Source organism: Ambystoma mexicanum, chromosome 2q (assembly GCF_040938575.1).
Source record: "Ambystoma mexicanum isolate Mex_15411 chromosome 2q, UKY_AmexF1_1, whole genome shotgun sequence".
In the NCBI taxonomy this organism is placed as follows: Eukaryota; Metazoa; Chordata; class Amphibia; order Caudata; family Ambystomatidae; genus Ambystoma; species Ambystoma mexicanum.
The window spans coordinates 443,509,358-443,531,155 of record NC_090924.1 but is presented as its reverse complement, the minus strand read 5'-3'; the positions used below and the strand labels follow the sequence as shown (position 1 = coordinate 443,531,155).

General features: G+C 45.2%; 1 protein-coding gene across 2 annotated transcripts in view; it reads left to right on the top strand.

Annotated features, from left to right (window-relative positions):
• The window catches only part of ZWINT (ZW10 interacting kinetochore protein), a 199,167-nt gene that overhangs the window by 62,525 nt on the left and 114,844 nt on the right, over positions 1-21,798 (top strand). For both annotated transcript variants that reach the window (XM_069647510.1, XM_069647511.1), the window contains exons 4-6: positions 9,621-9,787; positions 10,529-10,561; positions 14,281-14,423. In XM_069647510.1, the coding sequence (XP_069503611.1) occupies positions 9,621-9,787; positions 10,529-10,561; positions 14,281-14,423 (343 nt within the window). The remainder of the gene's footprint in view (positions 1-9,620; positions 9,788-10,528; positions 10,562-14,280; positions 14,424-21,798) is intronic.

The following is a 21,798-nucleotide window of genomic DNA, read 5'->3' as shown; positions in this document are numbered from 1 at the left end:
AATTAATTATGCCTACATTACCTTAGTAAAGTATATTTTCATGATGCTTGTTTGCCTAGACCTGCCCCTTCTCCAATTATACTCCCTTTGCCCACTATGGCATGTGTTGCCTCAGTTGGCCCCTCTGTACCTAGTTCTGTTCCACTTTGTCCCGCTTTGCAGAGTTCTTCTTCCATTTACCCATTTGTGTCATGTTCTGGTTCCTTGCCCCTCTGAGCTGAATTGTTCCCCAATTTGGGAAGGGTTCGAGGTTCTGCCCCCATTTGCTCCTCTGATGCATTCTACCTATGTGTTTCTCTGTGCTATGTTCTTCCCCCATGGACCTCAAAGTGCTGTTACCCCTGTGTGCCTGGTTCTGTCCCAGTGTCACTGCTTTGTTCCACTGTTAGCCCCTGCACTGGACACTGCCAGGCACATCCTCTCTGCCCCCTCATACACAAACATGCATGCACACCCAACCATGCAAGCACACAAAGGGTTTCCTCTCCGGGCCTGCAATTGGAAAAGGGAGGCACATGGATTGACCGCTTCCCTTCGTGAGTCCCACCTCTGGATCTTCTATGGAAGGCTATGAGAGCTCGGATTTGGAGCTCCAACATGCACTCTTGTGCGCATTCTGGGCCACCAACCCTGATGTCTTAAGTGCCAGCTAGAATCTGCAGGCACAGAGGTCCTACTGTTCCTCACGTGGGACTGCTCTCCATCTCACATAGGGTCATGCAGGGGCATCTTTCCTTGCAGGCTGGTGGCAAGTTATGCAGAGCACTCTGCATGACACAATGGCAGCCTAGGCATGTTGAAGGGGCTCTTCCTCAACACCCATTATAAGCATGGACTGCTGCAGAGGAGAGCAACATGGCAAACTGAACCACCAAGCGTCCTGATGTGCTGTCTCTGACGCCTGCCATTTGTAAATGTGCTAACCTTTACATTATTTTACCCTTAACTGAAAGTAGTCATTTCTCATAAAAAAGATGACATACACAGGATTTTTGTATCTATGTGATTTGCTAATTCAGTCAATTTTATACCTTTCTAAAACAACTCCTTTGGTCCACTGAGTTCGAACTCTGTCCAGTACATCAGCAGCCATATTTTAATCAAGCACATGATTCATTCCTACAGTGGCTGTTTTAATCCTCTCCTCTCAAATGCCTGGCACACATTCCACGAGTTGGGAAAGCAAGAGCCGATTGACCAAGCTAAAGCACTGCATTTTTCATGGAGCAGCTGGGTGATGGCAGGCTCCTTGTAAGATAAGCATGCATTTGGGGAGCATAGCCAGCCAGTGCATGAAGCAGAGGTGACTCCGGAACTCTGCCATAATCACCAGGAAGAAGAACCCACGCAATGGGCATACAAGTTGGTACAAATGGAGTGAGAGGAAGACTAGGGCCCATGGAGTGTAATGCTGAATTGCAGAGGCTGTACCACAGATAATCTGCTGGTGCTTTGGAGGCTGAACTCCCCAGCACTGGCAAAATGGCCGTTGATTGGAACTGGTTGCTCAAAGGCCTCTGGATGGAAGTGACGGCTGACCTATGAGCTGTGACTGGAAAGCTGATTGGGCATTGAAGCAGTGTTGGTGGAGCTCCTAGTGACGGAGAGCTGCAGTGGAGACACAGTTCCGCAAAGGGGCAGGTGGAACACTGAAGTACTGCATACGGACAATATGGGAGTGTGGAGGGTGGACCTCAAAGGAAGCATTTGCCGCTAGATTTAATGGTGGCCTGTGGAAACGTATAGTGCAGGTGGCCCAAAACGAATGATTGGCGCCTTCAATAATTCTGTGGTTGTGGATTTGCAGTGAATGGATACATTGGAGGGAGTTGTTTGCTAAAGGGTGCAGAAAAACTAAGCTGAGCGCTCGAAGGATCAACTGTTAGAGCCCTAGTCCATATGGAGAGTGAGACGGTGGGCTGTACGGTGCAGCATCCGGAGGAGAACTTTGCTGACTAGGTACTATAAGGAAATTGTGAGTCGGTGGCAGTGTGGCTTGACCTCTCCTTGGTGTGGACCCTGCTAGGCTCCCCTGTATATGAGTGGGTCCCGTGCATGGGAGAGGGGCATGGCACACATTAGCAGACCTTGCCTGGATGTAGTTGGCGGGCCATGCTGCCGCTGGGCAGAGGCTCCGCATTTGGTAAGGAGTGGGATGTGGTACTGCCACTGAAGAGTTTCTTGTGCCCAGTGGACGCCTACTTCTTGACTGCATCCTGAGGCAGGCCACCAACTAATTGCAAGCGTAAAGGAGCGCACATCATAGCAGTAACAGAACCCAGTGCCAGAAGTGCAAGAGCTCAGAAAGCCTGGCGTAATTACGATGGGTAAAGGCAGTGGGCAGATTAGCAGTGCTAGGCAAAAAGGCAGCCAGGTGAAGATGGGCCAGTAGTTTACCTTGTTCCTCGACAAAGAGAGAGGCAGGAAGCAGAGTTAAGTACTGAGATGCAGGCGGCTAATGCAGGTTGTGAGCAGAGGCAAAACGGGGAGATTTCCACTGGTTACATTTCTGCAAACCTTTCAGAAATGTAGGAATCCTCTGGCAGACAAAACTGGAGCTGTTAGGGATGTCTTAACCTTGATTAGGGCACATTTATAAAAAGATCACAGACCAAGAATCGAATGTTGAGGAATTGACTGGATTAGGCACCACGGTGCAAGATCTTAACGCTGGTTAAACGGGCTGGTTACAACCCAGAACCTTAAAAGGAAGGCAAAAGGCCACTTGAAGAAATAACACGCGCATGCTGGGCATACTGAAGAGAGACCTCAAGTCCAGTGTTTGGAGGTAGCGTTGTAAAATTTAGATCACTGAGTCTTTAAGCTAGGTTGTGCTCCGTTATTCTCAATTGAAAGAGCACACAGCCCTGGAAGCTGCACAGAGAAAGGGTGAAGTACTCTATGGCAACACGAAACTACTTCTATTCCCCGACTACACTCAGAAGCTGAGGGAACTCTTAAAAAGTAGCTACGAGGCATACAAATTAGGTTAATTTGTTCCTTGCAAAGTAACAAATCATGGTTTAAGATATCGCCTTTTCACAGAGTCAGAAGGTGTGGGGATGGCTGCACAAAAAGCCGCTCCCAAAGGTACTTCTGCAGTGCACTCTTAATCATCCTAGAACCGAGCAGGTAGGACTTTGGGGTCCTGTAGGGGAGTGAGGGGAAGAGACCTCAACATGATCAACTTTGGAACTTTTATGGTTCGCTATTAGGTTTTCCCCTTGTTTGCATCATCCGAATCTGTATGCCTTAGCTGTCATGGTCTTGTTCTGTATTCATTTCTGCTTCAAGTGGTAAACACCATAACAAATGATGGTGGGTGGTATGTTGTGTGTCACAAAGCTGAGCGGGGATAAATGTGATGAATAGAATTAAGTGATGTTTGTAAGGGGCTCTTTTTATAACCACCAAAATATATTGCTCACCAAGTACAAGCTATATGTCTTCTCAAGGTAGAAAACAGGTAAACAAACGTTCAGATGACTTGTACAGAGGTTGGAAAAAATTGGATAATAAGTAACTCTTTAGAGCAAAAAAGTATCACTGTCTGGTTCCTCTCGCCGGGCAGTCGATGAGGGATTGTTTTTCACAGTCTGAGTTGGTGGTTTGCTCACTTCTTCCCACTAGTCCTCTGGGTGTCCTCATCACCATCCTCCTTAATTACTCCAGAAGTGAGGAGGTCTTAAGTGCTGCTCCTGACTACTCCTCAATTGTGGCTACCATAGATGGGAGCGTTAAAGTTTTGCAAGCATTCTTGCTGGTCTCTGCTCTGCTTTTTAGTAGGCTGGCTTAGTGCCTGAGAATGAATTTCTGCCTCTGATTCTGGGGCTTCCTGGTCACTTGCTAACATTCCCTTCTGGTTATCGTCCTTCGGGCCTCTTTCAAGTCTCCCACACTGGGTAAGCACTGATTTTCTTTCCCCATTACCTCCTTCACTCTTTTAACTCCATACACTACCACGCTCTGCAGGGTTATATTGTCTGCCAGATGTAAGGTGTATATGTGGTGCCTTCCTTCTGCCTCCACCTGTCTGGACGTATTTCAGCCCTTCTCCTTCCTTCGTCTCTGCGGGGTCTTGCTCTCTTCTTTCTCTTCTTGTTCGCTGCCCACTTCTGGGGCAGTATTCCTCCTTTTCTGTTGTCTGGCTGTAGCATTACCAGCTTTCCCAGGTCATGGGGTGCTCTCTTTCCTTTTACCAGATCTTTACCCACTTATCCACTTCCCCCACCCCCTAGTAATTCTCCTCCTTCTGGCTTTCTCCTCTTGAGTCCTGTCCCCAGCCTTTGGCGCTTCACCTCTCATCATCTTGCTGTTCTGTGTTCTTTCTACACTCACCCAGCTCTACCCCTGGGGTCTGTTTTAGGATGATGGGCTGCAGGTATGCAGAGTTTGGATTCTGGTCCTGTAATGGGTCCAAATGTCTTTCTTGGCGGTGTACCCTGCCGGGATGTGTTGCATGGCCAGCCCCTTTTCCTCCGCGCAGATCAGCCATCCCTCAGATTTTCAGAATCCACATAATCTTGGGGGTGGGTGGCGTCTAGCATTGGTGTTCTGGTGCATTCTTGTCAGCAGCTTCTTGATTCCAATTGACCATGTGTAGGTAAACTGAGTTTTTGAGTTTGCAAGAGTCTACGTCCATGAACAAGTTGGTTTGTGTGTGGCGCTCGTAAGTCAACATCAGTAGATAATACCCTTGAGATTTCGATTCAGTAGGATTTCTGTCTTAGAAAACTATTGCTTTTGGAGGTATGTCTTTTACAATGTCTCCCTTTTCAACACCTTATCAATGGAGAGATTCAGGAAGCACCTGCTAGACCATATTTTGGCATTGTTATAAAAACGGGGCGACTGGATCTATGCTTTTGACTTTTAGGATGCATATGTGTTCCTAGTTGGAGCACATACCTCAATTTTCTGAGGTTCCTTGGGGGATTAGCACTTCCAATTCCTGCCCCTCAATCTCTGTTCCGCTCCCAGGGTTTTTTTGGCAGGGGGATGCCTGTGGTTGTGGCTTTTCTGAGACCACACAGCATCCATTTTTTCACCCTTATTAGGGCGACCGGTTAATTCATGCTCCTTGGCGGAAGACAGTCCATTGTTCACTTCTGACTACCCTGAAGTTGGTCAATATCCTTGGTCCGTCTACTGGAAATAATCTACCCAGTCTTAGTGACAGAAAGTACAGTACATACGTTTGTCTTGGACTTCTTGGTTGCGGAGACCCTTTCCTCCTCCCAAGAGAATATTGGACCTGATTGTCTTCAGATGCGCAAGGTGATTAGGGTGCTTGAGTATTCAGGGTCAGATGGCCTCTTGTGTGGTAGTTGACCCACAAGGAAGGCTGGCCAGTCAGTAGTCTCAGGAATATCTGCCTCTGCAGAGGGCTGCACAGTTTGATCCTGATGGACTACACTACTGCAATGTTCTATATAAATATGCTGTGGACACAGTCTCTTGTTATGTGTTGGCTGGCAGTAGAACTGTAGTATTGGTGCATCTTGAAAGGGATTTCACCCGTAGAAGCCCACTTAGCATGGGTCCTTAATGTGCAGGTGGACATGTAATGCAAATTGAGTCGGGGATCGAAATTAAGATTGGATAAGCGGAAGCTAAAAGCAGCTACTGGGTATCTAGCATTAACCAGTGACTAGGAGCTACGATTGGGGAAACGCAGATCTTACTTCCACATAAGATGCAAACATCATTTTGTCCATTATTTATGACCCCTTATGCTTTAAATGTTGTATAGATGTGTCCTAATGTTTCTTTATAGTTTGCTCCAAATTCACATATGTGTGTTTGACATCAGAAGGCATCGGAAACCGAAAATAGCTCCTTGTAGCTGTTGGAGTAAAACTAACCCGTCTCTTATAAGCTACAAGCAAGAGCTAAATAGCTCCACTCTACTTCGAACCCTACAATAGGTGGCAGATTTTCCCCATGGTTCTGGCCCCATCAGTGTAAGAGTGTGCCTCTCTGACCTGTTTGCAACCTACATTAACAAGAAATTATTATTGGATACCGCAAGGAGTGGTCAGTGTCTCAAGCCCTTAGGGGGATGACTTTCTTACTTCTTGTACAACTGTCAGACATTGTATGACTTGCCCCATATTCTCTTTGTTGTTAAAGTTCTTCACAAATGCAGACGGGATGCCATCTTATCCTGGTAATTCCTCATTGGCTGAACAGAACATAGTTTTCGAAGCTCCTGGGATTCTCAGATCTTTCTTCATTCTGCCAATCAGGACCTACCTCGTCTCTCAACAGAATGGTCAAATGCTTCACACCTGCCCTACTTTTGACATTGACACAGACCATTTTTGTTCTCTTTATGTCAGCAAATTGGTGACATGAAAGATAGCCCACCTGGAGGCCATTACATCAGCCAGGCAGGTCAACATGCTTCCAGACTTCGTCTGCAGTGACAATTATGTAATGATGCTCAAAACTCACGTCTATCCCAATTGCTAGAGTGGACTGAAAACGTTACTTCAAGGAATTGGCCATCCCATGTCTGAGTATCAGCAATCCCCCAAAGATGCGGAAATTGAGCCTGAAGAGATCAAATGAATGATTAAAAACTGTGCCCTGGGCACCTGAGTAGGACTGGGCGGTTTCACAAACTTATCCAAATTCTATCAAGATTAATTGCACTCCTTGCTGAGTATAGCGTACAATGAATCGGTAATTGCTAAAAAAAAATATTCCCATGACAATGAAGCCATTGCAAATCCTGCTCATTCCCAAACTCGGCAGAACTGAAAGACAGCAAATGCATTCGGAAAAGGAAAGTTGGTATATTATTACACCTCCACAGGAATTATATTACTGATATAAGGAAAGACATAAAGGGGAGGTGGCTAAAAATCAGTAGGTGGAGACAAATCCTCACACTGCGCAATGTCTACTTGCTGCGCACTAATTCAGACCTCATACTTGAAGATATTGAAAACAATCTTGTATCAATTGACCACACTCGACTTATTATGGGGGCTTGCCACAACCTCGACAGAAGTTCAAAGGTTATGTGTCATTTTCCAGCTTTCTGAAGGTCACACATATAAAAGATAGTGACCAAACGGCCCGGTTTTCCCTGGACAGTCCGTGGAAATCTCCTGTGAGTTTTTTTCATTTTAGAAACCCTGTCCCTGGTTTGCATGGTTGGTTGGCTATGGTCCTGGTTTTTGCTGGGACCCGATTTCGAAATCTGGCCCCAGTGCAAATCTTCCTGCGTGAATGGGGGCTTGAAATGCTTTTCACGCCCCCACTTCCCCTCCCCGGCACCTCCTCCAATGAGAGAGGAGTGTGCCTGTGAGCACACCCCCTTGCTGCCCTCCCTGCTACAGGCCAGTGACATAGAAGTAGGACACAGTTTTATTTGTATTTACGTTAGTCCTACTTCGATGTCTCTGTCGCGTTTTTTTTAAATCTGGTCACCGATTAATAAAAGACTGATTATTTATTTTAAAAAAAGTCAGTCTATTTTGCGCGGGCCGCGGGAAACGGTCTTGCCTGTGACGTTTTTGTTTTGTTTAAATTTGGGGGGCTCCACCCCCCCACCCTGTATTCATTCTCTCTCTCTCTCTCTCTCTCTCTCTCTCTCTCTCTCTCTCTCTCTCTCTCTCTCTCTCTCTCTCTCTCTCTCTCTCTCTCTCTCTCTCTCTCTCTCTCTCTCTCTCTCTCTCTCTCTCTCTCTCTCTCTCTCTCTCTCTCTCCCCTCCCCTCCCCTCCCCTCCCCCGCGTGGCCCTGCATGCACTCGTGTGTGGCAGGGGAGTGAGAGTTTGATTTAGAAAGACCGATTTGAGACCGTACAGAGCGGTCTTTCTAAATCAATTTTTCGAGTCAGGGAAAATAATAAAGGTCATTTGACCTTAGACCGTTCGAACTCGAGACCCGATGACTGGGATGCATCATCTACCAATCATTTCGAATAATGTAGATTATAAGATCCTCACTAAAATCTGGGCAACGAGAATCAATGGTATTGCCAAAACTCTGCTTCAGACTGGGCAAACGGTATTCATAAAGTGGGGGAAATTGCTCAAGTAACATTATACAGGTGCTAAACACTATCCGGGAATTCGGCAGAAAAGCATGGAGAAGCTCTTACTAAGCTTAGAAGCTGCCAAACTCATTCAATAAGGTTTGTTGGAAATAACTGATCAAAGCTGATCTCTTATTAGCTTTAGCCCCTATGTTGCAAGTATCGCACTAATCCATACCAACGGCTTCTTAAAATTGCCAATTGACACTGAAAAGGGTAAAAAACAGGAATGTCTCGTACTGCCTCTTCTGTTTACCCTAACCTTAAACACCCTGGCAACGGCCATTAAAACAAACTGGAACATTACTGGAATAAAGATTGGAACTAAAATCTCTTCTCTTTGCAAGTGATACTTTCCTGACAATCGGCAGCCTTTAAATGTCTATCCTAGCTCTGTTAGAGGCCATTGAAGAGAACAGCGCCCTGACTGGGTATATGGTGAAATGGGGGAAAATCAAGTGCAATGCCAATGTCTAAAAGTGAGCGCCTGGAGACCATGCAAATGGCAGCGGTACGCGGTATAAATCAACATAACGTAACTTCACATTCACCTCATATGCGACCTTCTTCTACTCCCATGCCACACAAACACCTTCACTCAAACTGTAGAACCTTTTTCACTCATGAACCAATACCTCACCTGCTCCAATAATCTCCTCCACAAGCACTGCTGCTTCCTTCCTCCTGCTGGTCTCTTGGTCGTCCTCCACCTCTGCCCTCACAATGAAAACCCACACTTCCTGGTCTTTCCCCAGGTATCCCTCCCTGCTTTGAGACTGGTAAATGTTCCCTATTCTATTCTGGCAGCTTTTCCCTCCCTGGGATGCTTAGCTGCATGGAAATGCTTTGGGAGGCAGTTTGTAAGCGCAGGTCCCGGGCGGTGCTTCCTGGCTGCGTTGTGCCATTTCTCTGACTGCCAGGTTGGCTTTTGGCTTTCTCAGATGGCTTCCTCTTTTTTTCTCTCTCCCATCAGGCTGCATGCTGCTGGCTCCTCCCGGTGTTGTAGCATTCTGGCTCTGGAGGGTTTGTTTCTCGGGTGGGTGGTTTCTGTCCTTTTGGTTCATCTGATGTTTTTTATTTGCTTTGCTGGTTATCTTGAACAGCTTCCAGTCTCAAAACACAAGAGCAACACTGGTGAGCATTTTAGTACAGAGGCATAGCTGGAGGTAAGGTCTGCAAAGACGTACTTGCACAAGGGAGGGGACAGGAATTTGAGCCCTCTCTGCTGCAACCACCCACATCAGGCTACAACTGGCTCTGGGTTGGTCCCTGGTGGGCCTCTGACCGCCAGCTGAGAGGGGTCCCGTCCCCTTGTGACAAGGCTTGGTTATTGGCCTTGTCACAACAACTTGAAAGTGTTATTTAGCGTTCAATTCTTCTCCTTGAGCCATCATTAAAGAAGATTGTGACAGAATAAATGTTTGAAAAGTTAATGACTATCACTGTTCCTTGATGTCCATAGGATTTGTAATTTGCACCCAACCAACCAAAATGTAGGATTTTATTTTGTGTTTCCCAATCCTGTGAGACTGCTGGACCCTGACTAGCTCTGTACCTGTCCCTTAAACTCAGGTAAAGAGCTGAATGCGATGAAAAAGCAGTGGAAGTTCCTGAAGGAGGAGTATCTGGAGCAAGTGGAGAAGATCGAGTTGTCCATCTTGCAGCTTCTTGACAAACTAGAACAGCTGAGGAGCAAGAAGGGTCGCCTGGAGGAGGTTCTGCAACTTTACCAGGACAAGGTAAGAGACCAGTTGGTGAAGGGGCATGTGTTGTTGTTTGGCAAATACTACACAGCATATTCTGTAATCTCTTAAAAGGCAGGAACTATTTTCCATGGCCTGAAGTTGAGGCCTATTACCAAATGTTTCGGGCGTTTTTCACCTTTGTCATGGAGATGGTCTGGAGGTTATTCAGTATGGATGTAATTTCACAGCTCTATAGTGTCTTATTCAGTCGTATGGCTGCTGTCATTCACAAAATGATCTTCCAGGTTTAACGTTAGTTTTCCGACATGGGGCTAACAAATCATTTACTGTGGCTTGTTCGACATACTGTGTGTGCAGCACTTCTGGGACAGGAGGCAAAAGCAAAGCGGGAACCTTCCACTCCTCAGATCATCCAACACCAAAGGTAGGCAGGAAGGGGTCGAGTTACAGGCTCGAGAACTCTCTGATTCTACCGGACTTAAAAGTGCTCGAATTCTGGCAAGAACTAGGAAAATGTATTGAATTGCGAAAGAAGGGATTTGGGGATATGGGGCAGTGAATACAAGCAGCATTTCTTATGCAAGAATGGCGAAAAAAGCATGTAATATTTTCAACATTTTCTGTGATAGGCAGCCATCTTGTGGAACTTTAATTATTTTGTCAAAAGGGGTGGTTATTATTCAAATGCCCACAGCGGAAACCTCTGAGTAAGGGTATGGTTGTATCTTCCTCTGCTGTTAACTTGAGTCTCTTTTTTTTTTTTTCTCCCAACAGGTAGAGGAAATCAAAACCTTTCAGCAACAGCAGGTAACAGACATGTAAATGGGTATTGGCCAAGGGGGTGGATGGGTGGTAGCCACACAACCTTCAATCTCTATTTCTGGGCTTTGCACAAAGGCACCATAAACATTTCCCTGTGCTGATTTTTATTTATTATTTTTTTTAATCTTTTTTAGCCAACATTTCTAGTGATTGATCCAAATGTATATTTTCATTTGCAAAAGGGTTGATCACTACTCGACTTCCCAGGTTCAGAATGTATCCATAACGCTTATAAATCCTCCCAAAAAAGGCATGTACACAAAATCGTTAAGATTGTTTTGTTGAGCACTCTACATTCGCATTTTTAAATAAGCCCTCAAGACTTGTTTTGGCTTTGAAAGCCTCCCACATAATGTATGATATGATATACGGTAAATCATTTATAACTCACCAGTACACAAGTGTTTCTAGGGAGGACAAACAAACCATCTTACTAGGCCTTGTGTCATTCAGATCGTTCAAGTATGACAACGAGAAGTGCAAGGGGAAGGGGCTGGGGAAAGTGCCAGGGAGACGGAAAGGGGAAACGGGGCAGCATTGCTCTAAGTGCAAGGAGGCACGGGACTGTAGGCTACTGTTACAACCCCCAAGTACGTGGTAGGCCCGGATGTATTGCATGGGTGACTGATCATGATAGAGCCTGGTAACCAGTGTGACTCTGAGGGGTAGCCAAGCAACCAGTCTCTGCAGAAGACAGGTAGGTCAGCAGAGGAGGGATAAAGAGAAAGTAGAGGAGAAAAGGAAAGGTTTGAGCTGCTTCTGGAAAGTCAGGTGGTCTGGCTCAAGTTTGAGAGGGGCTAGCAGGACATTCCAGAGGGAGATACCTGCAGAGTTGAGAGATCTACCCCAACTCTAGGCCTGGAGAAGCGTCTGACCCTTAGACGTTTGGAGGTAGCTGAGCGAATGGTTTGTGAAGGAAGGTATTTTGGAAGTGAGAGTTGGATGTAGTGCGGGCCCCCGGCCCCAGAAAGCCTTGTGGGCAATGCAAAGGGTCTTGAACTTGATCTTTGCAGCCACGGGGAGCCAGTGAAGAGATTTCAGGGCTGGAGAGATACAGTCCCTGGGCTTGAGGCCAAGGATAAGTCTTGCAGTCCTGTTGAATAGTTGCAGAGGGCAGAGGGTAGGGAAAGGAAGATTGAGAAAGAGGCTGTTGCACTAGTCCAGCCTGGAGAGAACCAGGGCTCTGGAGATGGTGAGCCTCTGGTGGAAGGTGAGCAAGGGAAGAGTACCTTAGAGGAGGTGCAGCTGGTAGTGCGACTTCTTGGCGAGGTATGAGATCTGAGGAGAGAAGGACAAAGTGGAGTCAAAGATGACACCAGGGTTTTTGCCTCACAGGAAGGCGAAGGAAGAGGGCCCAAGGAGGGCAGCCAGATTGAGAGAGGGAAAGCTGGAGCAGGGGTCCCAATGAGAAGGATCTCCGTCTTAATGGTATTAAGGAAGAGATTGTTGGGCGGCACACGAATCGTGCCATAATCCAACAAAAGAAAAAGAATGTTTTGTCAACATAAATGGCAATATTTTATTCACTACTTGTTGGCATTTCCGAGAAGCAGTTCCATTCTAGACGACGGCTTGCCGTTGCTGCAGGCATTGTAGCCTGCTGATGTATGTTTCTTTTTGTCTGGAAAGGAGCACCCTCACAGGGTCACCTTTCCAGTGTTTGCTTTATTTATTGTTTTCCACCCATTTACCTTCTTTCGAAAATGGCAGTTGGTACTTGACAATTATCACACACATAAACCCCAACAAGTTCATACCTGGTGATGTCAGTGTTCCCTCGGGTTAAGCTTCCAAACATTTGCCATACACAGCTAGTTTTCTGATTCATTTTAACTTTCGTTCTTCATTCCTTCTCACCACAATGTGTGTTAAGCAGCTCGGTCCATACTATATGTACTGTACCCAAACGCATACGCACCAGAATTGCTGTGCATGAGGTAAAGATCCAGATTCTGGCACACTTAGCCACATAGAATGTAGCCATTGGAGTAACAGAACCTCAGAATGTGCCTATGATCAGACCGAAAATAAAGGATTTAACAGAAAACATCTCAAAATCAGTAGTTAATATCACTGTATTCATAAAAGCGCAAAACATACTTTAGAGGTAGGACCACAGTAACATTGCTACCATGGAAATGATATCCTAGCCCAAAAGACAAAAAACTGTAATTCTTAATGGCGCCAGTCCCTTCTCAGGCAAAACAGATCAGCGCAGGTTATACCATAATGGAGATGCTGAATGCTCATGGATGCAAGGATGGCATACCTATGCCAACAGGCGCATCTTTGCATACCCTGCTCACCCTTCACTGTGATGAATAAAGAATTGGGCATGGTCTCTTTTCCTAGGCAGACTAGAGATCTGCAAGCGGCCTATGACATTCCACTGCAACCTGGGAATGCCTTTAAAGTGGTTTGGCCTCAGGGATAGTACAAGGTCATTGGAGTGCAAGTAAGCAATAGCCCTTGCTTTAATTTTGAGACGTCATATACAAAATTGCTAATTAAGCGTGAAGGGTAATCCCACATGCATTGATAGGACAGAGACTGTCAATTTATTGAACATTTGACACAGCATTGGCTGGGTGGATGAAACGTGTACAGTGTTTTTGTCACAGAAAGCCACAAATGTCTTAGTTATCTACACATTATCCACTAAACCTAGACTATCCAATGAACCAGGCATGCCCATAATTTCAGCTAAGGATTCAATGAACCCACCCTTTTCGTGACTTTATTTTTCCTGAATCCATTGGTCTCCGTAGGTCGGTCATTTTTGAAAGATAACACATTTTCTTAATAGGCCGACCCAGTTGATTTAGATAGTCCTAACGTTATGGCCGCTATTGATGTACCGATCCTCTGCACTTGCAACTTGATTATGAATTAGATAGAGGCTCTCAAGAGATACTCTCAACGACTCTGTATTTTCCACCATTAAAATAATGACTTCTGCAATTGCTACATTCAATGTACCAAAAGGGTATCTGGTCATTGCATCTAATGCCATTCCATCGCAGTTTTTCCATCTAAAAAATGTGCGCCGAATGCATGTTTTGGGGGGGGTAAAGGGTTAATTTTTTGTTCAGGAGGATTTTAAAGGGTAAAAAACAAGGGTTTGGGGGGAAGGGTGGAAGGGAAACCCCCCCCCTCCCACCCCCCCTACAAAAAGGAAAAAAAAATGCATTTGATGCAAATTTATTAGATGTAAAAAAAAAATGCATTCGATGCAATGACCATAAACCTTCCAAAAGCATTATTTCAAAGTCATGTTTTCAATCTTCAATTCAAAGACTTAACTGTGTGGTCTATTGTGGGTTTCTTACAAGCAAACCCCTTCATGGTGTCTTGTGTAGGCAAATATGCTGAAAATCGTTATTTGGCAAAAATCGTAGCTATGCTATGTAGGCCAGGCCGTTATGGTTCGGTCAGATGCCAATAAACCACTGTGCTGCCTTAATTTATTTAAATACCATCTACTAACCGATAAGATAACTATTATTACAGTCCTCAGATTATAAACGACTTGGTTGTTACTTTCAAAAACAAACTCTTACATATCTTTTAAAAACTTCAAAGTACATTTTACAAAAGATTATTATTTATATCAGATGGGGAGCATTATTGCTTTCCGTAAAGCTAGTGATTTATTTTAGGTACAGATAAAACCAACTAATTGCTGCTTTTGATTCTCTTTCCAGGTAGAGGAGAATGTCAAGCTTGCAGGCTGTGTGGAGGAGGGTCGCCAGCGTGTCCAAATGTGTGAGAAGCAGATCCAGAGACTGCAGACTGAGTTGCAGCGGCATCAGGCACGAGGCGAAATGTGGATGGAAAACCTGAAAAAGTGAGTGGTGCATTGCCTCCAACCTGTCTGGTACATTATGCATTGCTGGTAATTTATTTGACATTTGTATGGTGCCTATACACCAGTGTTTCCATGCGCCACAAGACCAGATGGTTGCGAGAGCATGGGAACAAAGTAGATCAACAAAAACTGTTATATTGGCCTTGTGACAATCATACCGTGCTAGGGCATGACAAGGTGGTAAGTACGGGGGAAGGGGGTAGATTGAGAAGTGCAGGAGAGTGCTGCCCACAAAGTTGGGGGTGGGCAAGTGCTGGGCGGGCTAAGGCGGCAAGTGCCAGGGGAAGAGGGAGGAAGGGAGGATGAGTGCAGTGGACCAGATTGGCCTAGTCCAGGAAAGGGACCCAGAGGGCAAGGGATGCTGGGGGGACTGGTAGGAGGGGGTGGTCTGACCCCTGTATGACTCTGTAGGGACCAGGCCCTAGTCGCATAGGGAGATATAGCATGGGAGGGGGAGAGGGAAGGAAGAGGAGAAAAGGAAAGTCTTAAGTGTCTGGAAATTAGGAATATCCGGCTCAAGTTTGAGGAGACTGGGGAGGCCGTTCCAGAGGGAGGAACCAGCCGAGGAAAGGGATCTACCTCCCACTCTGCTTGCAGAAACATTTGACCTGCAGACTGTTGTAGCCAGAGGACCAAAGGACTCTGGCTGGGAGGTATTTAGGGCAGGAGAGCTGGATGTAGAGAAATGGGGCGGTAGCAGTGAAGATAAAAATTGAACTCTTTTAAAAATTCAGTACTAAAGTGGCATTTATCCAAGAGAGTGGAATCTGACTGCAACCTGTCTGGACCAGCAGCCTTGCCTGCCTTAACACATGCCAGTATCTCCTCTGGTGAAAATATCTCCTACACTGCCATCTACATTGGTACCTTCTCCTTCGACATCTGCATTAAACAGGATGTTAGAAAAATTAGACGCCCACCTTTCATCAGGGATTACTCCTGGTATATTTTCCTTCAGAGATTTAAATCCCTGTGCTACTAACCTCCAAAATAGCTTGAAATATTTTGAGGAAACCACTTTCTCCATCTGGTCCATAGCTTCAGCGTGTGCTCTCTTACGCCTCAACAGTTTTTTATAATCATACTCGGACGTCTAACGGCCCTGTACTTAAACCGCCACCCTTCACCGCACGGTATATTGCCCCTTTCAGGTGCCTACATTCCTGATCAAACCCTACCGCCACCATTACACCTTTCATTACACAGCTGCCACTACGTTGGTGGATCATACTTTCTTGGGAAATTGCCAATACTAATGCTTCATAACTTTTAATTACATCCGTGCCACCCTCTGGCCGAATGATGAAGTCGGCAAGAATTTCCCCGATTCTAGGTGAGGAAATAACTTTAGTCCACTTCTTTTGACTCAGGCGGCAGAGATAACCATGGCCCGGCGTAGTGCCATCCACCTCCTGAGTTGAAGGTTGACTACGATGCTTGAACTCTAAGAGAAGTGGGAAGTGGTCACAATCCAACCAAGTACCCACCTCAAAATTAGGGACCCAAGGGAACATATAACTATCGACCAGATAATAGTCAATTATTGATCTGCTCTTACCACAAAGGAAAGTGTCCCTGGTGGGCAATCCCCAATGTACCTCCCGTTAAGTTTCACAAGACTGAGGTCAGGGTCCTACCACCTGCCCCTCAAAGGCCTGTGCTCTCCAGTTACGTCCAGGGGAGGAGCTCTGATGTGGGTGCTGCCAGGGAACCCCGGCTGCCCTTGGTTTGGCTTCCTGGAGGCACAGCTCCCACTCCACAGTGCAGCTTCCCTGCACTCACAGGGTCAGTGTCTGGGTAGTTCTTCCTCCTTGAGGCCTTCCAGGTTCTCTCCAGTTCTATTGGTCTCCCGCTGCCTTCTCTACATCTCCAGCTCGCTCAGTGTGTGTTACTGTGCTCTGCTTTTTATACTGCTAGGGAGGTTTAACTAGTTTCAGGTGTGGGCGGTTTAAAAGTGAGACCTGACTCTGCCTGTCCTCGTTAATGGGACAAGATGAAGACTGTCCATAGGGATCCATGGTACATTGGTTCCTATAGGCAATCTTCATAGATCTGTTCCTCGAAAGTGTGCAAAAGTGTTCTGTGGTGAAGGAAGACAGTCTGCTGTAAGGAATGCTACCTGGCTGTTTTTCCGTGTTGCCGTGCTGTGGCCACTGTGCCTTTTTAACAGAATCACCCAGAGGAGCTTGCAGCGTTTCAAAAACTGAATCGCTAGCGAAAGGGCAGCGAAGTGTGTAAACATTTTCTGCAGAGTTCCGCGGGTGCTGAGGGAGGTGAGGTGCTGCAGGACCTGGCGAATTTCTTCCGCGATAGGAGGAAAGATCCAAAAGCCTTCCGGTAAGCTCAGGGGCTGGGGGGGTGAAAGGTGGAGAAGCGGGTATAGGGGCTCTCCAACAAAGGATTCCCATAACCCACTTGAGCGATACTGACAAGAGGGCCTAGCGTAGGTTTATCTGGTAAACTGAAGGAAATTGTCCCAAGGCTCACACATCCCTTAACACGGGAGTACAGCGAGGACAGACGCTGCCCGCAATTACTTAGCCCCTTATTGCCAATATCTAAAAATAATTGACAGAGCTCTGCTACCTACTAAAAGTGTCTAGGCAATCCTTTAAGTGGCTTTTCAGGAATAACTAAGAAACTAAGAAGTGAAGTCAAGGGAGGAATGCCATGTAACAAGGACATCATACATTTTCTAATGGAATCTGAAACCGAGCAAGCATGCAATGCATTTGACATGCGCTAGGATAGTAGCGAAACGGCTGACACCAGTCAACAGAGACTCGTGGTAATGAATCGGCCTCGAGCACGACGGGAGAAAGCAATAAACATGGATTTTACATTAAATATCCACTCTATTCAGAGTTAAAATAGGGGAATGTTTTGTAACGAATGTAATCAATGCGGCTGCTGTTCAAAAAAATTGTCGCCCCCACAACTAAAGGACAGGCTGCTAATTTTGGAAGGTCAGGCTGTCCCTTCAGTTTCTTTATTCCAGGGCAAGAAACCCTCACCCCAATGAGAGGAAGAACCACCCAAGGACTATTCAGACAGAGACTCCTTATCTAATATCCCTGAGCTGTTTAATTCCCCTATGGAGGAAGATAGATCTTATGGCCTGGACTCATCCGACCACTGAAATGTTTCAGTGTGTGGCAATCTAACATTAGCTGCATTGAACTTCGTATCAACCTCATTGGTGAAAATGTTTGACGTTTTAAGAAGAAACAAATCGTAACACCGAGCAAATTAAGAAAATTACCTCTATTTTAGAATTGTTGCCAAGAAGGGATGAAGTGAAGCTCTTTTTTAAAAACCAAGTGAACGAGATTGTAAATCTAGTAAACCTACAGAAAGAATTTACTCGGCTGCCTTTCTATGGGAAAGGTCCTTGAATCTGCAATAAGAATTGAAGATATCCAAATACAAATTACTACCATGACACTGGGAAATCCCCCATTGGAGAATCTTGAAAGTGTGGAAGCGGACTGAAGTGTGCAAATCACACGGACACCGCTAAGAAGTACCACAGCAATAATAGCCCCAAGGATAGATTCACCTGCTTTCATGGACACCCCTGTCGGTGTGGACTAATTGAAGAACTTCTCCGGTTTAGCTCACTGAAAACGTCCTTGGACCAATCGCTGGGTCTAAAGGATCACCTTTTCCAGAGGTTAACACTACAAACCATGGGCCGATAAACAAAACAATGGAAAAACAAACAATCGTGAGAAAGAGAAGCCATATAGTAAATATGAAGAAGAACGCAAAGTTGATGAAGCAGCAGAAGGGCCCCAGAAATCCTGGGGCAGAATTGAATACACCAACTTTGGAACAGGGAGAAAGTCGGAAGCAAGAACCGTTGAAAGAGTGCCTGAAAATAGCCCAGATATTTTTAAAAAAGGATTCTGCAATGGTTGCTAAGGGCTGTAGAGAATCTGCTTCATAGTATTCGCTGATCGATGTTGATGGGGCATCATTTTGCCATAAAGACAAAGAATCCCCCTCGGGGAGTTCGATGACCCCCTGTAGGGAAAGACTCGTAAGCCCCCAAGTGGCAACAGAAAAATTATTTCTTCATTCAAACCCCAAGAAAGGAACTGAATCTCAAAGCCCAATCTCTATTGGCCCCGAGGTGTGACCCTACGGCAATATATAAATCAGCCAATCAATTGGGCCAAGCTTTGCAGGCTTCTCGGCTGGATGGGGAAGCCTGTTGGGTGAAACGGAAGGGAGACCTGGCCCACTGGTTAACACCCCAAACAACAAATATACTGAATCAGGGGGCAAGAGAGTTATCTAAGCTGAGTATTATACCACTTCTCTTAGGATATCCTTACAAAAACCAGAAGCACAAAGGACGCATCTTAGATAGACCGCCCCTTAACTACAGTAATCCCCCAGTGGACAAACTTGAAACCCAAAGCGACACCCAAAAAGGTTGCATCTGCTATGGAGAAACCAGTGAGTTGGAAGGAATCGGACTTAACCAAACTGATGGCAGCAGTAGCACCTGAAACAATATGGAGAGAACCTGCAGCTCACAAAGTTGTGACCACTACAAGAAACTACAAGGCTGATTCAAAAGAGGGAAATGTAGATGTATGGAATAGAAACTTCCCGAATAACAACTCTGCCCCTCCTCCATGGAGACATGCAGCCTTGCAGGAACATCAGGAATGTTTCATTATGGATGCAATTCGGGATCTAAAGTACCTAAATAGGCCCTGGATTTTGACAATCTTAAAGGTTGTCCCGGGCCTTAAACTCTGCTCTAGAGACATTGATCGTGTGGAATTCTGCGACGAAGAAAGATGAGAATCACGGTCTATTTTTGCTCTACATTGATGAAATTCGCCAAAGAGGCTTTGACATTTGCAACATTATTGAATCCCCGTCATATACTAGTGAAGAAAAGATTGATCGAAGTGGATGGGAAACTTGCAGTCAAGAAAGGCAGGCCTTCCTAAAATCAAAAATAACTGGTGGACCAAGGGAGAAGAAAGGGCAGGGGGAGTACTTGGTAGCAGATTCTAGAGATTGGTTACGGTTGTCCCAGTCTTCTTGTATCAAGGGTATTGAGGGCCGGAAAGAGGGGCACAATCTTTAGCCTAGTGTCCTGGAACACAAGGGGTTTCTGCCACTTAATAAAACTGGGAGGCTCCTCTGAAGATCTGTGTAAATATGATATTGGGATTTTACAAGAAACCTTCCTGACAGAAAAGCTAATTTTGGATGGTTATTCAATCCACCAACAAATGGCAGTTGGTGGCTTAGTAGGACGCCCGAAAGGAGGGTTGTTGATCGCGGTAGAAAATGATATAGCGAAATTGTAAATTGTGGACAAGGATGTGCAAGGAAGGTGACTTGCATGTTTTGTTGATATGTCTATTGCAACTACGGAGCTCATGACCAAGTGGCAGTGATGGAGAACATCAATGAGACCCTAATTGGGTGGGACGAATCTAGGCCGGAAGGCCTAATCATAATAGCAGGGGTCTTTAACGCAAACTGTCTCGATACTGAAAATTATGAGATATACTCTCATGGCCGTGAAGCAAAGGGGGTGCAAGACATCAGTGGGGTGAAATGGAATTACTTTTTCGAGGGCTGGAACTTGACTAGCCTCAGCGAGAAAGGCAACCCGAGGGGGGGGTCTCCTTTTAACACATGAAATAGTGGCCAAAAGGCTTCTTTGATTTTTATCTTTACATCAGAGGAACTGCAAAAATGTAAATACAAATACAGGGTAACAAATGGATTCCACAGTGACCATGCAAGGCTATTGGTGACTTTTCATGATATCCTGACCTTGGGTCCTGTGTGTTATAGGAATAGCGTAGAAGTATCTATGGGGAACAAAACAGGCTAATTTGGGTTGAAGGGGACATCAACTATTTCAACCTGAAAATGGATGAAGGTTTCTGGAACTGTTATGGCAAAAACAACAATGAAATATGCTCAATTTACACATTTCTGGCTTTCATAAAAAAGCTCCCTCAACCCGAGGAAACCCAGGAGGCCACAAAAGAGGCCCAATTACAATCCTAATATTCAATTAATGAAAAGGGAATACAGGAAAGGAATTGGAAGGATTACTAAAGTAGGAGGAGAGTCTCTCCAATTAAGAAATAGCTTAATGAAACTAAAACAGGAATATATAAATGGTCTGAAAGATTTAAAGGAAAGGCTTACCAAAGAAATAGTATATGCTGACTTGTTTACGGGAAAAAAATGATAGCAACTACTGGAATTTGATAAAACAAAAAGAGAACTATCAGAAATAAGTCCATTCTAACCCTATAAGGGAACAGAGTTGGAACTCTTATTTCTTGCAATTATATAACAAGTCAACAGACTGCATAAATAATTGGGGAAGTCTACAATTGGTAAATTGGGCTTTAGTCTATACAGCAAAGGATATCAAGAGCTTTATATGCACAAGAAGTAATTGTAGAGTCCCCGGCCCAAGTTGCCTCTGTAATAAGGTCATGAAAGCAAATCCTATCTTGTGGTCCCTGGCATTGGAGAGAGAGCATTCTGCTCCATTATTCAAGAAAGAGCTACCACAGAATCCTTGAAGGAGGAACTAAAGTGCCTTTCTTCAAAAAGAGAGACGGAGGCACCAGAAAAGTATAGGCCTGTGGACTCTAAATTTTCCGGACAGTATTACTCTCTTCATTGGAAGAATGGGCCAGAGAAAATAATATCCTAAAACCAAATAGGCTGGGTTTTCGACCAGATGTTGGCACAAATCTAGCAGGATGGATCTTGAACTTTGCACAGCGTCTGGCTTGGGAGGGAGCATATTAAAAAAATATGCGTGGCATCGATCTTTTAATTACAAATTCGGCAAATTCTCTATAATTCCTCTAGTGAAATTCTATAAAACTAAGATTGTCCCAATGGTGACGTATGGGGCAGAGATTCACCATATTCTTTACGAGGAAGACTTTTGCCATCTGGAGGGTTTTATTTGGAAAAAGGTGTTCAAGCTTCCAGGAGCTATACCCATCAAATAATTAGATTCGAATTGGGATTGCTCTCCCTGGAGGTGTACATTATCTGGAAAAGAATCCATTTATGCAACATATTTCAAAAGTAAGCCGGAAAAAACAATGTTTGCTGAATTCACAGAGAAACAAGCACACCTTAGTAACAGCATAATTGAGACAACCATAAAGTCACTTGAAGACCGGGGCCTGAAGGGAATACTACTTGATCAGGTCCCGGGGAGTTTCAAACACAGGTTCTGGCGGGCAGATTGGTGCAGAACATGTGACGTGGCAGGAAGATAGAAAGATATCAAAACATTGTTAGTGATCATGAAAGACTAGGCGTTTGTGTGCAGTAA